The sequence below is a fragment of the Trachurus trachurus genome, assembly GCF_905171665.1.
Source record: "Trachurus trachurus genome assembly, chromosome: 17".
Classification (NCBI taxonomy): domain Eukaryota; kingdom Metazoa; phylum Chordata; class Actinopteri; order Carangiformes; family Carangidae; genus Trachurus; species Trachurus trachurus.
Window position 1 is genome coordinate 29,862,107 of NC_139900.1, and position 22,547 is coordinate 29,884,653.

At 43.3% G+C, this 22,547-nt stretch overlaps 1 protein-coding gene across 1 annotated transcript in view; it reads right to left on the reverse strand.

Moving 5' to 3' along the window:
- LOC311000922 (A-type potassium channel modulatory protein DPP6-like) overlaps positions 1 to 15,691 on the reverse strand; it is a gene marked incomplete at both ends in the record, with an annotated part of 62,895 nt that extends 47,204 nt beyond the window's left edge. The window contains one exon of the mRNA XM_083991827.1: positions 15,500 to 15,691. Within this exon, the coding sequence (XP_083847953.1) occupies positions 15,500 to 15,691 (192 nt within the window). The remainder of the gene's footprint in view (positions 1 to 15,499) is intronic.
- Positions 15,692 to 22,547: the final 6,856 nt, after the last annotated feature.

Below are 22,547 nucleotides of genomic sequence, written 5' to 3' on the forward strand. Positions count from 1 at the left end.
AAGATCCAAATCATGCAAGAAAGCAGAGCATGTTACACAATAGGTAGAGGGATTCCTGTGTTTGAAAATTTGTCTTTTCCAGTTTAATTATAAGCACTTGGCAGGTAACGCTTTAAATTCCCTGTGCTAAATGTTAATTCACTGTTAGAGCTGCTTTTTTAAGACCCAGTGCACAGAATATCCCCTGTTGAAAAGCTCTGTATAATTCTGGAGATAAAATGATATATATATATATATATATATATATTTTTTTTTTCCTCCAGTTGCGTTTACATTATGTCAGCTTCACATTCCCTTCCTTTGACTGACTCGGGTTCATGACTTACCCTTTCTTTTAATACTCCACTTTCTCTTGTGTTGCCTAGTGCCCCTTAGAAATAATCTCATATGCAGTAACCCTCAGTATCTCGATCCTATGAACCTCAACAACACGATCCTAGCAGCTCTGTCGGCGCAACCCACACATCACAACTTTCAACCTACGACTCTCTCCTGAGGAACAAGATTATCCCGTCTGCACAACACGACACAGAGCTGCATGGCGGCTTTTCAGCGAATGGCTCCGAACACAAGCGGAAATAAAAGATCCATACACACTGCCTGACAAAAACAGCAGCCTCGGGGATCAAAATGGGACCCTGCCAGGGGAGAGCTGCACCCCTGGAGAAAATAAGAGTGAGAGGAAACAGTATTACAGTTGCCAAATAATAGAGGCTCACACTGTGGTCCCAGTTTGGCCTCCACAGCAGATGTCAACAGTCCTGGACATCCAGACCCTAAACTCTTCATTTAATACTACTGTCACATCGGTTTCCCTGATAATCTTATTTGATTACTTATTTTTTATCTCCTACAACAGGTTTTATTGGATTTATCACCAGTTTTCAAAGAACCCGATTCTGGCTGCTGATTGCACACATGCTTTGTTTATATGAATTCTTCATTATGATCCCCAGAAGAAATGTTTTAAGGCAGAAAAATGCTCCACGTTGCATGAGTTTCTTTATTCCTAAAATACTTCTTCCCGGCCCTCATTAAAAAGGAGTCGGTGAATATGGAAATGCTTAATTTAGAAAGTTAAAACTGAACACATTTCTTTTTCTTTTCTTCCGAACAAGTTGTATCACAAAATCCTGCTCTTGTGTAGGCGTTAAACTCAGATTTACAGAGAGCACAGAGAAGCTAATTCAGCAGACGAATGTGAAAACAGCCTTCGAGCTTCCGAATCTGCACATCAGCCTGCATGTAAATCATCCAAACCAAATGTGGGGAAAATTACAGCAACTGAAAAAAAAAAAACTTAGTGTCTTTCATGAGTCCTTCTCATCAGTGTGTGTTTTAAAGACTGCACTAATTCACAAAAACACCCAAAAGCACCTTGATGTAAACTGAAAGAAATTGAGCAAACAAAAGTTGAGTGCAGGTTCCCTGAGTGGTTACGGCTCAGGTAATAAAACACAACAGCGGGAAAATTATGTCAACAAGGAAACACTAAAGTTGATCATTAAGTATATAGCACATAGGCAGCTGGTATATATTTATATATATACAAGCAGGGTGAGTCAGCATGCATTTACAGAGCATTAACCCATCTGCTGATCCAGTCCTCATAAAGAAGACTTATGAGCCCCATGAACTTTATGTGTGCTCATCAATGACTTACAAGAGGATTATAAAATGAAAAGAAGAAGAAGAAAAAAAAAAGTTAACATTGCAAGTAGTTATGAAAATTTGTTGGAGCTGAAACACAGCCACAATGGCAATAAAGAAGGAATTAGCAGCAACGTGTGCCGTATATATTCAGAGGAAGGAGTTATAAATCATCAAATAAACAAAAGTCACAGGTGTAAAAAATGTGATTTAGTGGGCTGAACAAAATGATAATAAATCAGATACAATGTAGGGTAATTAATATATCAGTGCTGTTCTTCTGTTCTTCTTGAGAATGGGTGTCATACAGATACCGAGGGGAGTGATTAAAAGCAAATTAGAAGCATCTGAATGAATAGTGCTCTATTCAGTGCAGGTTTGAAAAGGTTTTTTATCATCAGGCTACCCCACGTCTCCAAGGACCCCCAGCAACTAACTAAAATTTTCCAATCTAGTTTATGTTTAATTATTCTCTCTATCTCTCTTTATTAGAGTTTCAGCCCTAAATGAGGCATTTTATACACACACACATAAACCTGTATCTTTGTCTCTCACACAATGCAATTACAGTGATTAAAACCAAATCCAATAAGATCCCACCAAGAATTAGCAATATGCCAGGTCCCCTTGTGTTATTAATGTCATTTGGCCATCATTGGCTTTGCTGCTTCACCCCGATGAGAGGAAAAAAGCTAGTTGCACATTTTGATCTTAGCTTAGGTGTTCAGATTTCTGCCGCTCAGATTTCTGCCCCCACACCTCAAATATAGGGCTAAAAGGATTTGGGGGGTGGGGGGCTAACAATTTGATAAATATTAGGTGCTACTTTATATATCATTAGCATGTCTGTGACTTTACTAAATGTTAAAGCAGAAGTAAGCGATCTGGTCATTTTGGCTAACTTCTTGTCAGCTGATGGAGTTAGCAGTCCCCGCCCTCGTCCTCCTCCTCATTGGATAAAGGTTGTAGGATACAAGGAAAGTTTTCTCCTTGGCTTACAGCAGAGCAGAGTGACTGACAGACCCGTGTTTCGGACCAAACACTCTATATAAGTGATTGCTGTCGGAAGATATAACTATTTAAGACTTATATTAACACAAACATTCCGCTTACTTCTGCTTTAACATCAGTATGCTACCATGCTAACCATGACAATGCAAATATGCATGTTGGTTTAGGATGATGAGGAGATATTAAATCAAGGGGCCACCATTCAAAAACATATTGGACCTATTCGTGCAGTGGCTGGTGAGACGTTTCACATGAAACCACAAAATTTCAAGCTTATGGTGGGGAGAAGAGGAAAAGCCGGGGGAGTAGGAACTATGATTGCAGCGACATGGGTGTCTGTGCAACATTTCATGGCACTTTATCAGATAGTTATTCAAATATTTCAGCCTGGACAAAAGTCGCACACCCACAGGCTGACAATGTCATCTCAGTGGCCACTGAAGTGGTTACAAAGTGTAAATATGCACATTATATTTTTCTTGGCAGCAGCAGTTGGTGTGGTAGTAGCAGCAATAGTGATAGTAATAGCTGTATCCTTGAAACACATAACATAAGAAAATATTGTGACAGCTTGTGCACCGTGAGCTGTCTGCCGGAGCTCCGTCTCTCAGGGGATTTGGATGCAGTTTTGAAACACTCGTGTCGAACCCATATCATGTCAAAGCGAATGCATATTTCAGGCATCAAGGCAGTCACAAAAACAAAACCCCGGGACACGACGCCCAACTAGATCAGTATCAGCTGCTAAGCTGTAGCCTGAGTCTATCAAAGCCAGACAGTGTTTCATTATATTGCCTCCCGCTCCCTGTGTGACGCTGATAGCATCAAGTGAAACACCGTGCCCTGCTGAGCTCCAGAGTGTGTACCAACACCAAGCAATGCTAAATGTACCACAGGTGCAATGCAGAAAAAGAAATTTGGTCTGCTTACAAAAATAATTTGACATTTGTTTTCATTTTTTACTATTATTAGGGGCAGATTTGTCCCCTTTGTAAGAGAGAGGACAACACAGGAATGAGAGTAAACACAGACTGAGAGACAAATGGAGAAAGAATATCAAGCTGTAAAGGTTCCCTCCACAAAGCAGGAATGTTGTAATCGCAGATCAGCATCTTAAATCACTACACAACATGGACTCACGCGCCAAAGGACTGTGTTTTGGTGAAACTATTCACTACAAGTACACGATGCTTTAAGATTCAACAGTATGCGAAAAGTTGATCTTTATCAGAAACGGCAGTAAATCCAATCACCTCCTCCCATCAGCTGTTGTTTCATACTTGTTGTTTGTGTGGTTGCGATCCATCTTTGTCAAGTTGCGGTCCATTTCTGTCTCATGGGGTATATATCTTAGCAAAAAAAAGCTGATGATGCATGATAAGAATGAGGAAGCACTCTGTGCATTACACAGCAACCTTTGCTTAACCACAGTTAATGCCTTGAAGGAAAGTGCATTAAAGGGTTTCTGGGTTGGATCTCGCTTGTCTTGTTCCACATCTTACATCTGACGGCAACAGTCAAGAAAGACATTCAGGAAAAAGATACATTAAATACCATTTATAAACTAAGATGGAGATTTATATGCAGTAAAGAAAAAAAGTGAGTGTTAACAGTGACTCCATCAAAGACTCATTTCACTGCATAAAATTTTATATAGACTATAATGCAGTGCTACTAAATACATGTTTATAACACCAAATTGCCCTTCAGCGTGTCTCCAGAGACAGCCTGGTGATTAAATGCACCAGCTGACAAGTTTTTATATATAATGACTGTGATTTTGCTGCAAACTCCTTACACAACAACAACCTACAACAGTGGCTGTCATCTGAAGTTCCCATCAGACACTTTGAAAGCTTAATAAATAAATAAACGGCGCTGACACCTCCTCAAGCCTGGGAAACAGCTTGTAATTTCTTTTGAAAATGTCTTTCAAGTGCTCACTAACACATTGATTAGAAGCATAATTAGAAAGAAGAGAAACGCCAACATGCCTCACATGGCAAAGACTAAATCAAATGGGAACACAAGACATGCATGTGTCCCCGAGAAAGAGTTGACACACTCACCTTCCACAGTCTCTCCACGCGGGACAACTTGCGTGTTTTCATTGTGTCGGAAGCTGCTGCAATGTGAGTGTCAATGTTAGAGAGAGACGGAGAGCGAGGAGTGATGTGGCTGCAGTGAGAGACGGTGAATAATGACCTGGCCATAAACAAGACACACCTCAGCTCTCAGTAAGAAGATTCCCATGGTCAGCAATTTGGCACTAAGTTCCTCACATTAAGTTGTAGGCAGCGAGCGCCCCTGTGAGTGGTGTGTGTGCCTGTAGTCGACGTTTTCCAACTTGAAAGACTTCCCTGCTTTCTCAAGTATGGAGTGGACCACCATGTCATCGAGGAGACCCCAGAAGAACCTGACACTGTCACACCAGAGGAGGTCAGCTCGGATCATTGTTTAGGGGGGAGCGATTTGGGCAGGACATGGCATCCGACGGCCACTCTGAAAAACAACCCCCACAGAAGGGATGAAGCCGAAGCGATCGGCCCCCTTCACAACAATCAGCACTGAACCACTTACCTGGGCCATTAGCTGCAATCTTGCCGTTCAGCACAGATCAGCATTACACACCGCATGCAGAGCTGGGCCACTTTATAGCGCTTTTTACCCTGAGTTGTTTATCCTGTCTCCCTTCTTCTTTTCTCCCAGGAGCAATTTATCCACAACACCACCTCCCTGGGTTGATAAAAGTGCTGCTCATACAGCTACGGGCTGGTGCGGTCTACAATTTAAAAAAAAAAAAAAAAGTTTTTGGGGGAGATCAAATGGACCAGGACCATGACCCAGTTAAGCTAACACCAGCAAGGCGTCATTAAGTGCACATACTATCTGTGCCCCCAAGGCTTCGCAGGAATGCTAAATGAGGTGTCAGATGTGACAGCTGCTGTACTCTCCCTATGATGAGCTTCTTTTACTTGTGAATGATAAAAAATAATAATGCAGGCAGAAAAATACTGGATTCTGTGAACTTAAAAAAAAACAACCTGTGTTAGGATGAACTGATTCTACTTTCCCAGATGTGATGCCTGTAACTTTAAGATGCACAAATCAATATTTCTTCGGATTTATTGAGGGATTTATAAAGTATTTTGTATGGTATCATCTGTACAGTCCACGGTTTCAGTTCAATTCCCCCAGTCACTGCAAAATATAAATATGCAACATGGACCAAGTCACAGACAATTAAACATTCAGCTGCTAAAGCACCAGACATGTCCCTAAGGGGACAGTTGAGACCAAAACGTGTAGATGAAAAATGTAGATGATATAAATAGGCCAGTATAATTGTATTTTTATCTACACTATTTTTACTCGAGAATCAGGAGGCCAAACAATCAATGACTGCGTTTACATGGACTTCAGTATCCCGGTTTTGATGGTTATCCCGATTTTGATCAAATTTGGGATATGGTGTTTACATGCTCAAACACAAAAACGGTAGGCTATACTTAAAAACCCAGATCAAAACCGGGATACTGAAGTCTATGTAAACGCAGTCAATGTCCAAAATCCGATACCAAAATAGTATCAACCGCTGAATCCAATAATGCGAGTGTGTTCATCTCAACACACAAACCATAATGTGGGCGCAGCAAGATGCTTTCCTAAACACATCCTGCAATGAAGCCTCTCTATTCCCATGATGCAACAGCCAATCTGGTGCGGGCACCAACATCAATCATCACGCTCTGGCTTTCCCCATCTTTGGTGAGCTACGATTTGACAGGCTGCCAGCTTCAGAATAGCGAATCACTCAATAGCGCTTCCCGCTCTCTCCACCTCTGCTACATCAAACAATCATTATCTCCCCCAATTCTGTTCTGCTCCATGTGAGCTCCACACGATGAACATCATCACAGAAGTCCGCGCTCCACTCCCAGCTCGGGGAAAAAGCAATGTTCTTCCCCGCGTTCCCAAGAGCTCCGGGTTCATCCAGACTCCCGACTCCTGGCTTAGAGGAACAGGAGAGAAATATTGACTGGAGATGATGATGTACATGCAGGGAAAGCTCCACAACACCGAATGCGCCTGACAGAGAAAACTTCCAGCGTGACAATGACCTACATGTGCGTGTACGCAGGAGGTAAGCTAGCGGATACACACCCTCACACAACAAAACACAACACGCTAGCCGAGATGCAGCAAACAACTTGTAACTCCCAGCCGAAGCCAACTTCACGCCGAGCTTCTGAGCAGAAGTAACAAACTTGAAACCCACCTTCATAACTGGAGGGACAAAACTTTTCTCACTCGTCGCCTGTTGCCAGACTAGAAAGTGCACAAGAGGTCTGGCGAGGAGGCAACTTGAAAACCAATCTCATGTGTTATTCATCAGAAGACTAAACCAGAGCCCCGAGGCGGGAGAAGGCCCGCTTAGTTTCGGCATCATTTTGCGGGTGAACCAATGCCGGCAGAGTTCTGTCACAGCAGACGTTTAGGCTTGTCAAACACAGGTGTAACTAACTACATTCACAATGGCTGCGTTTCATTTGGGGCGTTAAAGCTCGAGGGGCCTGGTGTTGAGCATGTTGAGTCGGTGGCATGGATCACTGGCATGCCTTGATGCTGCGCCGCCCTTGCTAATGTTATTAGTCACATCTGTGTCTTTTATGTAGTGACAAGGCAAAGAGCCTGATGTGAAAAAGATATCAACTGGAGCTGCACTACAAGTGTGTGCCACATTTTTACGCCTAATTCATTCAGAGAGCTTTGCTTAAAGGAATATTGGAGCATTTTCAGAAAGGGTATGTCTTTGTTTTCTTGCCAAGAGTTGGACGAGAAGAGAAATACGACGAGTCTCATGTTCGTATAGTAAATATAAAACTACTACCAGCAGCTTGTCAGCTTAGCTTGTGGTTTCTTGCTGTACGTCTATCTATCTGCATGAGGCAATGGGGAGATAGGTGTGTGCAGAAAAAACAAACAATGACAGCACAGACCAGCCCATCCCCAGCTTCAAGCTTTTGTGTTTGAACAAAGCCGCTGCATCAGGACAGAGATCCAACAGGATCCATGAACTTTATCTTTCTGTGCAGTGATCTTGTTGCAACAGGGTTTAGTATGACCCAATGTTGTTGCAACGTTGAATTCTGCATGTTTTTTTTTTAATGTAGCCGTTAAACTACAGGTGGGGGGATGGGGTTTTGTGCGTCTCCCGCGGGTGTGTCACTGCTGTATCATGGCGGGGTCGATAAGAGAATCTGCCTGTGTGACACAACAGATTACTGCTGCCTGGTCTCAGCCCAGAAAAAAAGGCTGTGAGAGGACTCTGGAGAGATGGTAGCTCCACGCTGCTGCTGCTCTAATTCCAGCTGACAGAAATGTTGTAGCAGAAGTTTCCTTCACTCGCTTTAAAGATCCGTCTTCATTATTGATGATTTATTTTTCGAATGATTTTCTTTTTTGATTAGAGGAGGAACGAACATCTCTAAATGTGTGTGAAGTGCTGCTGATGAGATGAGAGTCTCGGTTTTAGCTCATGCAGACGTTAAGGGGAAGATCCAGTGCCTTGCTCAGAGACACATCAGTGGAGCAGGATGCACCCTGTGGTTTTTACAACATCTGTCTACAACTAATATGATCATTTGATCTTTTCCTCCCTCTTGAATTAAATAATGCAATTAAGAAACGCTCCTGATGATTCTTTTCTTTATCTTTCTCTGTCAGAAAAAGGTCTTCACAGGTCAGAGCAATCCCTCAATGTGGCTGATGTTGCTAGGTGACCGTATAACCTTTTCCAATCCTACTGAGAAGTGACATTATCTTCTTTCTCTTGGATGTGTATGAGACATTTATAGCTGTGCCAGTTGGTTGGTTATGGTTATAGTTACACGGGCTGAGTTTTCTTTTACATTGTTTTTCCTCTTTATTTTTCAGTACAAGCTGATTTTTTTTGACTGTATTGGTACTGAATGATGCACAGTCCTTCATTAATTCAACATGCTCACAGGAACTGAAGCCTGAGCTCACCTATGAGTACTGACTGAGCAGTGTAGAGCTGGTGCAATGACTGGAACACATCAGTCTCTAGTGGCAAAACAGAGACAGTGCATGAGAAACAATGATAAAAATGTGTTCTTGTATCATTGGGTTTTTTAAAACATCAATGAAATGACACTGAATAAAAACTCTATAGCTTTAACAAACAGGAGACAGAGCTAAACCGATGCTTGATGTGGCTCACTTGCTCTTTCCTCCTATCTTAAAAGGAGCTGCACTGCTGATAATCAACCACGCAACTACTAAAGCTAATTCTCAAAAGGAAAACACTGAGAACATCGCCTGAAGTTATAAATAAGAAAAAAACAGAGCCATGAACATGAGGAGAAGAGAAAATGGGAACAAGCTGGGTTAAAAGACGGTTATATTTAGCTTCACACTCATACAGTTGTTTTAAAAGAAGCAGAAATCTTTAAGATCCACAGTTCAGTTGTGTCTGTGGAGTGCTGCTGTGGAGCTGGAGAGGATGTGACTGCCATCCAGAAGCAGATGATCAAAAACAAAGGCTGAGAAAAAGGGGTGTTTAGAAAAAAAAATCTATTCTTTTTTTTTTGCCGCATGTATATTTAATCAGCTAAATTTCGACCACAGAGATTAGAGTTGGTGTTGAAATTAATATAACCGTGAAAAGGATTAAAAGAGCTGTATGAATCAAACTGAAAAAATCAAAATGCCCAAACCGAGGCTTAATGACAGCTGGAGATGTCTTTGAATCTTCAGAGCAAATAAAGCTTCCACAAGAGACCGAAGCTCAGCATCAGGCGTTCGAGCAGGATCCTGGTCTCGTCACGGGGTAATAAAGACTCTCTGTATTTAAGCACTGACTAATGCCACTGTCAGCTTGTGTAATAATACAGTAAATCATCAAGAGCAAAGAGGGACAGTCTCGGAGGCGGAGCAGCAGCCTGCTGACGTGCTGTTGACAGGTCTGTAGTGGTGGTGGTGGAGGTTGGACAGTGTGGCGAGAGGGCTGATCGATGGCGTGTCAGCAGAGGGTTGAGGTGCTGGGCGGGGGGTGGGGTGGGGTGGGGGGGGCTTAGGGGGGAGGGGGATGGATGACCTGTGGAGAAGCCCTTTGGGAAAACAGGAGAAAGTCGATAGTGAATAAGCCTGTCAACACTAGCCACCCTCCGAAACAGGAGTGGAGGCTCATATTCATCAGGAAGCCAGAGGGGAGAACAACTGTTTTCAGATTGAATAAACACGTCACGTCATGCTCGTTACGGCGGACGCAGCGAGCGGCGTGACACGAGGCGACTGAGGACGCACAGTGTGCAGTGCGAGACCTGCGTCATCTCCAGATGGCTGTCAGAGCCACCAGCAAGCAGCAGCAGCAGCAGCAGCAGCAGCAGTGTGTGTGTGTGTGTATGTATTTATGTGTGTGTGTGTGTGTGTGTGTGTGTGTGCCTTCCCAGAGCTTACAGCCTTACCCTCTCCACCTTTGCAACCATGGCAACGCCGGGGAAGAGGTCCTGCTGAGGATGCTGTGCTGTCCTGAGGGGAGGAGCGGCACTGGGTGACAGCAGATTTTGCCTCTCGTGGCCTTTGCCGTTTCCTGGTTTGAATGGTCAGTGACCTTGTACCGGGGTGCATTTTTACTTTAATTACTTTAATTCTCCTAATTCATAATTAGTTCCAACTTAATATATTTTAATATTGTCTATTTTGCCTTTTATTTATCTAATAGCATCATTTTGTATCTTCTATTGCAAACAATAACGATTTGAGATGGGCTTTAAGATCCAGTTCCGTTCATCCCTGCTGCAGTCTGTATGTTTTTATTAACAATGAATCAGATGACTGTATGTTATGGGAGAGGATTCACTCACAGAAAAGAACCCACAGAGAATCATCACTTGACTCTATAGTTCCTCTCAGGTCTATGAAGTGTTTCACCGTCTTTCGGCTGATTGCTTAGGTTTTATGGCCTGCAGCTTTACTGTTATAGTTCAGTCTCGCAGCTCTCATCACACAACCTGCCCAGAACCATTAGTATACACACACACACACACACACACACACACACACACACACACACACACACACACACACACACACACACACACACACACACACACACACACACACACACACACACACACACACACACACACACACACACACACACACACACACACACACACACACACAAACACACTTAGCAGCTAGCTGGTGAAAACAGTGGAGCATTTAGAGGGTGAAGAACCAGATATTTCCCCATGGACCGAAATGGAAAGAAAAGGAGGAAGAATATTAGACTCATGTGAGTCTTACAGATGCAAATTCAACTCAAAATGAATTCTAATGTTGCTCAGTAATTGCTGGGTACGTAAATAGGCAACTGATTGCTAACGAGATCGGATCAATTTCACATGATGACATGCTAATGGTGAGCTGGCAGCTTGTTTTCAGAATCGTGTGCGTGATTTCATTTGGTTTGTTTTGAACACACGAGTGCTACGTGCTGCATCTGCGTGTGTGTCGCATCTTGTTGTGCTGCACTAATGGTTTGTATCTTACCAGGCACATTTGTTGTACGTCATTCCTAATCTCTCTTTCCCATAATTTCCTGTAATATCTCTCAACTGCAAACAAAGCCATGAAAATCCCCTGAAATTGCCCCCTGAAAAATCTGAACACAAGCACGTTCTGACTTTTCGGCCCTGCCTGTGTTGTATAAGAGGAGGGGGTCATCATATCATTATTTTCGGATGAGTGCAGCAGGTAATAAAACCAGTGGCAGCCTTCAGTAAGCAGACAGCATCACCTGAAGCACACAATTAGCGTGGCCACAGAGAGAGAGAGAGAGAGAGAGAGAGAGAGAGAGAGAGAGAGAGAGAGAGAGAGAGAGAGAGAGAGAGAGAGAGAGACTAATGAGAACAGACTATAACATCTCGCTGCTCTCTTTCTTTTATCTGGCTGGTCTTGTCGAGCTACGTCTGGCTGATTTATACGAGCACCAGACCTTACAGACACAGGCTGAGGCAGAGGGCTGAACTGAGACTTGGGAACCGGGCCAAACTGTCCAAGTCCGATCTGGAGTATCTTTAAGTAGAAGGCACAGTTAGAGCATAGGAGCATGGGCAGAGCATATGTGTGTGCATATGTGTGTGTGTGTGTGTGTCAGCCCTGGGCAGAAGAATAACCCATGTGAATTCAATTTTACACTTAAGTCACACAGTCTGGGTGATTTATGGTTTTCTTCTTTTGAACTCATTCCCTGAGATCCAAAACAGGATAACAAAAATTATGCAGACAGGAAATTTATCTTTGATGAAGTACAATTTTACCAACTTGAATATGAAGTTAATTAAAGGATGACAATAGTAATGTTTTAAAGGCAAAGAAATACATCATAAAAATGCAACGGTTGCAACACTCACAGCGTCATCTCCAAAAAGAGATCGTATACGTGTGTGTCCCCAGAGATGAAGCTTGTGTAACTTTGACGTTTCAAAACCACGTCTTTGCCGTCAGCATCCTCAGGGAGAATATCACACTTTCTCTGTGTTACAGGGCCATTGGTGTATGGGGTTAGGATTTTTTTTTTGTTTTACGCAGGAGCAGCTGATGAACAGTAAAATTAAAACACTTTTCGATTGCACTTTTAATCAAAACTGTGGCCTAGGAAGAGAAAAAAATAAGTAGTGCATTAAAGAGCAGCATGCATGTCTCAGATTAAGGTAGCCCTGTGGGAAATGAGCTTTTCTCTCCTGCCTAGTGCGTATATGAATTCACACACACTTCCCCTCACATGCATCAGAATAAGCTGGCAGCAGCCTGAGAAAAAAGCTTGTGTGTGTGTTTATAATATACAGTATAATTGACGTCTGTGATGGTGTAAGAATCAATATAATGTAATCAGATATAAACGTATCTACTGATACGAGCCTGTAGCTGAAATCTGTGATTAAAACTAAAGAAGGTGTTAAAAGCTTTGAAATGTAGCTCCAAAGAGGAATCTGTGATTTGCCTTAATTAGCTGAATGTTTAACTCATTAAAAAACTGACAAGGTCATAAATCCCAAAAGTCTAAAAACACAGTCTCCCTTAGGAGAAACTGTTCAAATCACCACATCCTAAAAATATAACTCCACAATGGAGGATAACGAGGAACATTTCTTTGAGATAAAGGAGGTTTGACAGGAGAACAAAGATTATGGGTTTTTTTTGTGCGTGTGTGTGATTTTTTTTTAGTTTTTTTTATATAATTATTTTCTTTATTTTTCTCTGTCAGACAAATACTTTTTTCACAGAGTGGTTAAAATAAACAAGAGATATCGCCTTCTTTGAGTTTCTGTGTAGAAACTCTCATGATTTTAAAGGGAATTTCAAGTTGGATCTATTTTTTTTCACTGAAATAAAGAAGTAAATGCAATAGAGGCTAACGTTCCTGTTGCTTCATTTGTTGTTCTTGTATCATGTTTCATTTGTATGATGATGATGATGACATTAGGTGCTGTGTACACAAGTTTGTTTTACTGTAAGATGTCATCTGGTGTCGCTTCACAGTCTGTAGGAAAAGTTGCTATAAGAACTAGAATCACAACAGCATGAACGAATCGAACCAGACTATTTCAGCAGGAGGTTCGCAGGCATTCACGAGGAAGTGTTGCGCTGCCATGTTGTCACTCGGCATACAGTGTGCTGACTGTGACTCCTGCAGAGTCATGTGTCATCTTTTATCACCACAACGTGAAGCACAAACAGAGGTGTTTACATTTTCTCTGCCGTCATCCGTCAGCGCTGGAAAACTCAATACAGGAGGGATCATGGAGGTGTCGCTGGGCGCCAGTCTGAAGGTTCCAAATCTCACTGTAACTCACATCTACATGAAACAGTAATAAATTAAGACGATCCAAGTTTCTATTTGCAGTAAAGGACCGCCGCTGATATCTCCCTCTGTGATTCAAACTCAACCACACAATAAATACTGATGCTTGCACACAGAGCACAGCAACAATTAATCAATGCTACAATGCGCTCACCTCTCCTACAAATAAAGATGCAGTGCCTGCATTTTGTGAACTCAGAAAAATGCCGCAGTAAACAAATTAAACAGTTGTTTACAACAAAAAAAAAATCTTTCTATTTGCCCCCCCCCCATCTTCCCAGCTTTGGGCCTCACACAACCCAACCTCCACCTGGACCTGCAGAATTATAGAAAACACACTGAACAACTGTGCAGGTGAATATCTGGATAAATAAAGATAAACATGTCATTTCCAAGTCTATTTGTTTTTTACACTTTCCTTCTGCAGAATGAATGGAACCACAATAGCTCATTCAAACTTTTACCAGAGGGAGAGAGGGGTTGGAAATAGCACTCCTTCAAATGGTCTACCCTCCTCCTGAGGCGAAAGGCAATTTCATGCTTCAGCACGACTCAGGGGGACATCTGGACGAAAGGTGACCTCAAGGTTAACAGTGCAAAGCTAATAAATATGTTAGGAGTCCACCAGCACAATAACAACAGGTCACAAAGGTATAAAAAAAAAAAGAAAAAAAGTGCGGTTGCAGGGTTTAACTGTCATGATTTCGATTTTTTCCCTCATGACAAATGTCTCAGAAAAAATGAACGACAGAGGTTCGGTGGTGGTGTTGTTGACAAACCGTGCGGTGTCAGCGCTCAGGCTGCTGCCAACGTTATCGCTTGATTCTCGGTGTGGCAGATATCAATAATTCAGAGGATGATTGCAGCGATTTGGCAGCCATTTGAAGATAAAAAAGGCCAGTGAAGTGCACCGGTGTTTGCTGGAGGTCTGAAATTGGTGTCACCTGCAACAAGGCGGCACAAGCGTTAACAAGTAGCCTCACAGGACCTGCAGGGCACAGCCTGAGAGTTTTCAAGCGAAAACAAACACAAGAGCAACAGATTTCACTTTGGCAGCTGTTTGAGAGTTCGAATCTTCAGCTGGCTGATGCAAAGTATGAAAGTTTAAAGTATTTTTCATTGTTCACATTCAGCAAGAGAATAACCACAACAAGCAATGATGTAACAGTGACTAATTCTCGAAAACACTCTGGACCAAAGCCGAAACACAATCACCAAACACTAACAGTCTTCTCATTATCACTTCTAGCACCATATAAATAAAACAAAACAAAAGAATAGACAGCAGACACCCAGAAGTATTAAGACAAAGGCTTCTGGATTCATCATCGCCCAACAGACTCATTCTACCACAGGCTTCCTCCCCTTAGTTTTGATTCTCTGGGCTTCAGCATCAAACCCTGATCAACGCAATACACAAAGATCCTTTCGTGATGTGACTACTAGATGTCATATCCCTGCATGTTTTGTACAACCACAGCATGTGTGAATGTGATTTCAGCACCACAGACAGCGCCAGAGCAACAGTCTCTTCTGCAGACAAAACTCCAGCGACTCATCAAGGCGGCTGGGAGGAGTTAAACATCATCCAGCTCTGCAATAATCAGATGGCTTTCAACCAGTTTTGATTTCAGGCTGCACAGACAAGCGACCCCACACCAAGGCCACCCTCTTAGTTAGGTGTTTTTGTTTTTGTCCCACAAATATTTGAAGAATAAGCAAGAAAAGCGTGCAAACATCTCCTGTGCCATGGAATTAAAAAAAAAACCCAGCCTTTTAAAACTTTCTCGGACAGCCTGTAAGAAGTGAAACCAATGGGAGAGCTTCAACATCCCCAGGGATACACAGTGTACAGGCCTGTAGCATGTGGAGATTTTAACACATGGGGGTAAGGGGTGGGGGTGGGGAGGGTTATGGTGGCAAGTAAAGCGTAAAGTGTCTTACATCCTCATCCTCTCGCAAGCATTTCTTGCGGTACTGGACGTGAGGTCTGCCATCGACGAGTTGCTGAGTGGTCTTCGCTGCGTTTTCCTCGTCTGCGACCTGTCCACCGAGGAGATGGCTGGCCTCAGGTGGGTGCGGGAAGGAATTGGTCGTATTGATCTTCCCGGTAAATCTCTGATACAGCGAAGCCATAATAAAAGATCCAGTCCAGGTAAAAAAACAAACAAAAAAACAAAAAAATTAAACAACAAGTTACAGCATGTCAGATGCCACAGACGGATCTCGTCTGATCTCGTTTGTCCTTCTTTTCTTTCTTTCTGTCTTGTTTTATTTGGGAAGATCTATTGCTTTTCTGTGCGCTTCGAAGAGAACCGATGGCAGACAGCCAGTTTTCACCTCCGGGATGGAGCCCAAAAAAAGAAGGGAAAAAAAGATAAGGTGTAGACAATTAGTAAATAAGCCTCTATAGATGGTGGATGAGTCACAGCCGGAGGTGATGGACCGATATAAAAGCTGAATCCTTCGCTGCCGATGCTCCTTTTTTTTTTTGGCTTTGTCCGGGCGCACGGCAGACTGGTGGGCTGTAGGTGTCAATAGTTGCTCTCTTCTGTATTCACAACACGTTGTCTGCCCTCTTCAGTTTCCTGATGCCTCCTCCACAGCGAGATTACGAAGCGGATGCGCTGAGTTTCCGATCAAGATATTCGATTCCCTCCCTCCCGCAGCGATTGTCCACGAAACAAAAAGAGCCACAAAAAAAGGAAGAAGAGAAGGAAGAAGAGGAAGATAAGGTGTCCACACTTTCGTCTCTATGCGTGTGTGTGTGCGTGCGCGCGTTTGTGTGTGTGTGTGTGTGTGTGTGTGTGAAGACGCAGGGAGCCCGGCGGCGTGTGTACTCTCCGCAGACGCGCTCTGCATGAGAAGTGACCAGCGCTGAGTGCAGCTTTACTGTAGCGCTTACTGTCATGCAGCACCCCTCTCCCTGTGTGTGTGTGTGTGTGTGTGTGTGTGTGTGTGTGTGTGTGTGCGCGCGCGCGCCGTTTTTACGCACAAACGTGTGCCACATCTGCATAACATTCACCTGGATTTACCTTCATGACCTCCCTGCCCCCCACCCCCTCCTCACACTGACAAATCGCACTCATTTATGATTTGAGGAACGGGGGGGGGGGTCATACATTTTCTTCTCCACCCCCCCAAGATGATTGCACACGGTCCCAGGACGGATCTCGAGTGCCTCTCCGTGGCGCACTGTATTAGGACAGGCGCGGACACACACACCTCCACAGAGGTTTGCTCCACTTGTCAAACAACAAATATTTTTTCGTTTCGCTCTTGTTTCTTGTTTTCTCACAAATCGAGTGACTGATGTGAAGCTAAAGAAGAAATGAATACCTCTATAGATTCTTCCAATTTCTCTAAAACATCCGGGAAGTATACACTCTCCCCTTATTCAAAAGAAAAACGTTTCTCTTCCAACAGGATAAAAAAAAAAAATGAAGAAAGGAAATGTACTTCTGGTGTTTATTCCAACTGACATGAGCCTCCCTCCTGCTGCAGTTTGAAGTCTGATAAATACTTTTCTTCAAATCCCATCGAACAGCAATAATCCAAACCATCACAGGGTCTGTTCCTCCCCTTAATTTATGCGGTTTCCCTCCTTCTGTCAAACATTATCAGTCAGTTCACACTCTCAAGTGCTATTCATCTTATACACTGCAAGTGATTTCAAGCTTGAAGTCTTCACAGGGGCCACAGCAACGCCGCTCTCTGGTAAATGCAGAATATTGGCTTATATGTGGTGGTGATAGTGTTGTGGGTGTGTGTGTGTGTGTGTGTGTGTGTGTTTGGGGGGTGGGGGGTAGTCGTGAGTCAAAGTACCATCCCTGTCATGATTGCCACAGGGGCGAACACCAGTCAGCTTCTCACCGTGACAGCTCAAAAACCATCACTCCGCCTGGGCCCGAGCTGTATTTCTGGGAAATAGGTCATCTTCACAGGGGTACAACTTCAAAGCAGCACTAAAGCACAGCTCAAAACAGAACCCCCCCCTCCCCATTACACACACACACAGAGTTGAGTGCCACTGCTTTGCATCTGTCATTCGGCGCAATCAAGTTCATACCGTAATGGTTTTGCAGAGTAAGAATAATCACGGCACGGCGAATATAAGAGCAGAGATGGAAATATTCTGTATTCAACTCTGAACAAAGAGTAGGTTTCAATTAAATTTTTCTTCCGAATGGTGAGTCATCTCAAACTCTGAAAGAGATGCCGGAGGCTCATTGATTCATGGCCTGAATTATGAATGTAACCTTTATAAAAGGATATGTATTTGGAATACAGAATATTGATTTCAAAGGTTTGGTCATTTATTCAAAAAACATAAGGACATCACTGCCTTTGCCTAATTAAAGTTAATCCCCATCCTTCTCTTGCTTCACATTTTAAAATCAATCCTCCTTTCACTGTGAGTAGGATTCATAAATTAATTGAATCCCAACTTGGTTTGATGCCGCCGCGTGCTTGTTAATTGGAGTTCCAGCACAGATTTATGGCGGGGGATGAACATCTGGGCTTCCAGCAGCCTCCTCTTCCACAGTGGCTTCGCCTCGGTCCCTGTCATCATTTGTTTCTGTAGTTCATAAATGCCTTTCCTGGGTATTGGCACCCCTGGGGAAATAGGTCCTAGTCACTTGACATCCATCTCAGCCCCTCTGATAGATGCTTTGTAATCTCCCTCACCTTGTTGGGGAGCCATTGTGAACTGCCTAGCTGCTCTTAACGCTCCCCCCAGGACCACGCCGGGGAGCCTGGGCTCAGCTTGATTCCCCCATATCGCCTCCACACAGCTGACTGACTGGAGCTATACCCAACCACCCCCCACCCCTCGTCCCCCATCTCACAAACATCACTGCTGCAGACAAGCCTCGCATTATTATAGGTGGTACAAATTTGGAGAGGCGTGTAATAACAGCTATAACGGTGATGATAGCTGGAGCATGCATAATACCTCTGCGGGAAACTGATGGGGCTGCTGGAGCCAGTACAAGTAAAAACTTTACTTTGGGTGCGATGTGGGACATGGCAGATGCATTTTAATCCAAATGACACGATGGCCATTAGGCTCTGCTATGCAATAAACTCCTGTGGGTGAGTTTATTCTTGATTCCAGTGGGGGATTTATGCTCAAAAGTTAGCGGAGAATTTACAACCTGAAAATGCAGGGATGTTATTTTTTATTATATAAGGGGCCAGAGGGAAGCCATTTACTTTTCCCTCGTTGTTGAAATGAATAATAATGGCAAAATACCGGTGATCATGCGCTTCGTGGAGAGCTGGAATACTCTGAGGCAGCCTGCAGGTAAAATCCAACCTTTATGTCAATTTTGTTGGCAGGTAAGACACAAGTAGCCAGCACTGCTGTCATTCAACATGGAGAGTAAAACTGAAAACCTATGTTTTAACAAACAAAGCTTTTTCTAATGTTTTGCCAGCCATTTTCACACGTTGTGAAGACAGTACAATACCTCTGGATTAAGGTGCTTGACGTGCACCTCAGTGTCATATTGCAGCCACACGTCCGTGATTCATAATATACAGTGTAATTTACTTTAAATGCACACATTAATGCATTTGCATTAACTGAAATGTCACTACGAGCCAACTTGTTTCCATCAGCATGCTACGCACCACAACAAAATTAATTGGATGGAAGAGCAAACAGATCAATCAATGTAGGGGGAGCGCCGTAATATCTAATTTCCCCCAAACATCACTCAGCTGAACAAGGTAATGACTGCGCCTCTCTACATGCATGTAGCAAAATGGATTTAGTTACAGCCCGCCATAATCGCATTTTTGCACAATTTTCCATTTGGTATTAGCCAGACATTAATGATTTCCCTTGATGCTGAGCATAGCCAACCATGGCAACAAGTTTCTTTATCACCCTGCTGCCTGTGTCGGATTACATGCTCGGCTTTGCTGTGGACTGTGGACACATATCTTCAGTCAGTCTATTACTGGGCTGTATGTATTTTCCTCTCACACTGAATAGAAATAATTATAAGTCAAGTTAAAAATTACTCTTGTGCGTTGAATTGTCCAATTATCAGAACTAGTCTTCAAGCAGGAATTGCACAATGTAAATCATCATAGTGCTTCTTGATCAGAGGCGTTTAAAGATATGAGGCTGCTCCCTCAGGGGGGCAGGGTTGAGTTGAATGGGGGGGGATCTGAGTTTAAGATACCGCATGTGGTGAAAGAGGACGAAGCATGCTATGTGCAAGTTATTTTAGGTATTTCAGTTTGTCCCATTGATGCATCCCACTTACCAACACCAGCAGCAGTGGCTGTGACACATTATTCATGGAATCAGTTAGTTTACTTTACATCCAGTCATGGTTGTCAAAAAAAAAAGAATCAGGACTCGGTCAAATCTGAACAAAGAGACATGAGCCACATCTCCTGTGTCCATTGTCTGAAGAAATGTCAACAGATCCACTTAGAAATCATAGAAAAAAAAGATGCTCCTCATAACTACAAAACTTCCCTGAGAATCAGCATGATTTATTTTGTCCAGTGGTAGTTGGCTGTAGATGTGGGGATGTTTAGAGGTAACTGAGAATACTTCCAACAGTTACATATATCTATCTATCTATCTATCTATCTATCTATCTATCTATCTATCTATCTATCCATCTATCCATACATAAAAGACAAATGAATCCGATTGAAAAGAGCTGTGACACTGTTTACGCAGAGAAGGTGGTAACTTTTCAAGTTGACGCGTGGAGATAGAGAGATAGATAGATAGATAGATAGATAGATAGATAGATAGATAGATAGATAGATAGATAGATAGATAGATAGATAGATAGATAGATAGATAGATAGATAGATAGATAGATAGATAGATAGATCTGGAAGTTCACTTCTCTCAGCGTAAAAATCAACCTTTGTTAGCTGCCTCCAACAACTGAAACTAGCTGAGCATGTTGTCAATTGGAGCTGGCATATTATCATCTTCTACAGAGAATCAGTGCTGAATCTTCCAGTACATTACAGATGAAGGGGCGCCATGTAGTGAGCAGTAATTGAAATGGCAGCAGATAAGTCACTGAGGAAATGGAGTTTAATGTCAGCTGATGTGGTAGAATAGACCGTGGCTACGTTTGAGGGGAGCAGCGTACCCACAATTGTGGGATTGTGGGTGCAGCAGCAGATGACGAGGTAGAGGAAGTTATTGGTCGCACGGTTTTTCAGTTTCCTCCAAATGTGCAGTTAGATCCCCTTGGCAGTTATTAATCCTTACAGCTCATACATTCATCATTCACAGGCATTCCCGTGATCCCCGGTGCATCGTTGACCGTCCCGATTGTTATTACTTTATACGTGCAAATGTTTCTCTGCTGAAGATGGATTTAGCTTTTCTTTTATCTAAATACAACGAGAAATAAAATAAAATCGTTGTTCCCCTTTGTCATTTCGATTACTTTAATTGCTGGGCGAAAAACAAAAGTTGTCCTAAAAACTTCTATTCATCATCAGTCTCCTTTGCAGTCCATTTGCATGCAAGCATGAGAACAGCATAAAGTCAGCATTTAGTCAAAGCTGAGCAATTAGCTGACCTCAAAGCCATCAAATGGATTTCCACAAGAACAAAGAGTAAACAAAGTGTTGAAATTCAGATCATGCGGGGCGAGGAACACAAACCAATCATTTAGAGACAACCGAATCTCTGACACAACAATGCATATGATGATATGTATGTACTTCTCTCCACCCTCCCACCCAGGATGGCCAGTGCTCACTGAAGTCATTAGATGGCAACACATCACAAAGAATTACAATGAGCCACTAAGCATTCTCCACAGCATATGTTACCAACCATTCATTAGAAGTCAGCGCTTGAGAGAAAATTAAACGGGCGAAGCGTTTGTCCATCAAGATCCTCAGAGGGGACATCAGGACCTGCCGCTCCCTTCCTGCCTTGTCCAGCTGCTATCAGAGAGCGCCAGCAGCCTTTTCTGTCAGGAGCAGGAGACTCTCCCATAAACACAGACATCCCCCCACAGCGTGCCGTGCATGCTAAAACGGGCCCCCTTACCCTTCTGGAAGGAGTGCTGGTGTCTATCTTCAGCTGGGTGGCTATGAGGACAGACATGGTGAAAAGTGCCACTTGCCTTTCCCCCCCTTTCGCTGCATGCGCTCGCACCTTTGTGCTGTTATGTGAAGTTGGGGGGCGGTTGGAGGTGTCTGAGAAGTTTTCCCCCCACCCCCTCCCACCTCCTCCACCCTTTCTCCTCCTCCTTCTCCTCCTCCTCTCCTCTTACCTCCCTCCTCTACAGCTACTGTATGAGAAAAGATGAACTGGGGGTCCGACCAGAACGCCTCCCCCTCTCTCCTCCAGGGCGAATCAATCACACAGACACGGGCATTACCTCCGCAGGGGGCGGCAGGGTGGGATGGGAGCATGAGGAGCAAGGGGTGTGTGTGTGGGTGCATCTCCTCCGCTCAAGCTGCTCCAAACACCCCTCATCCCTACCTCCCTCCCCAGCTCATTCCTTTGCTCATTTACTCCCTCTCTCTCTCACACACGTAAACTTCCTCAAAAAGACTTTTCTCAGCGAAGGTGGGAGTCCATAGTGTAAGTAAATTTTACACACACACACACACACACACACACACACACACACACACACACACACACACACACACACACACACACACACACACACACACACACACACACACACACACACACACTATATAAACAACAGTAAACACAAATTGCTCCTCAGCACATCAGTACCAATACTGCCTATTAGGCATTTTTCCCTTCCAGTGTGAGTAGTGTGTGTAAGTACAGTAGGTGTGTGTGTGTTTCCCCCAATCTGAGTGTGTGCACATATTACCAAGAAATGGATCAATTGAAGTCGGCTTTGCAGCTGGGTTGTGATTAAGCACAAGTAATATTTATGGTCTCTGTCCTCCACATCATAAAATACAACCCTTCTGCTACACACACACACACACACGCCCA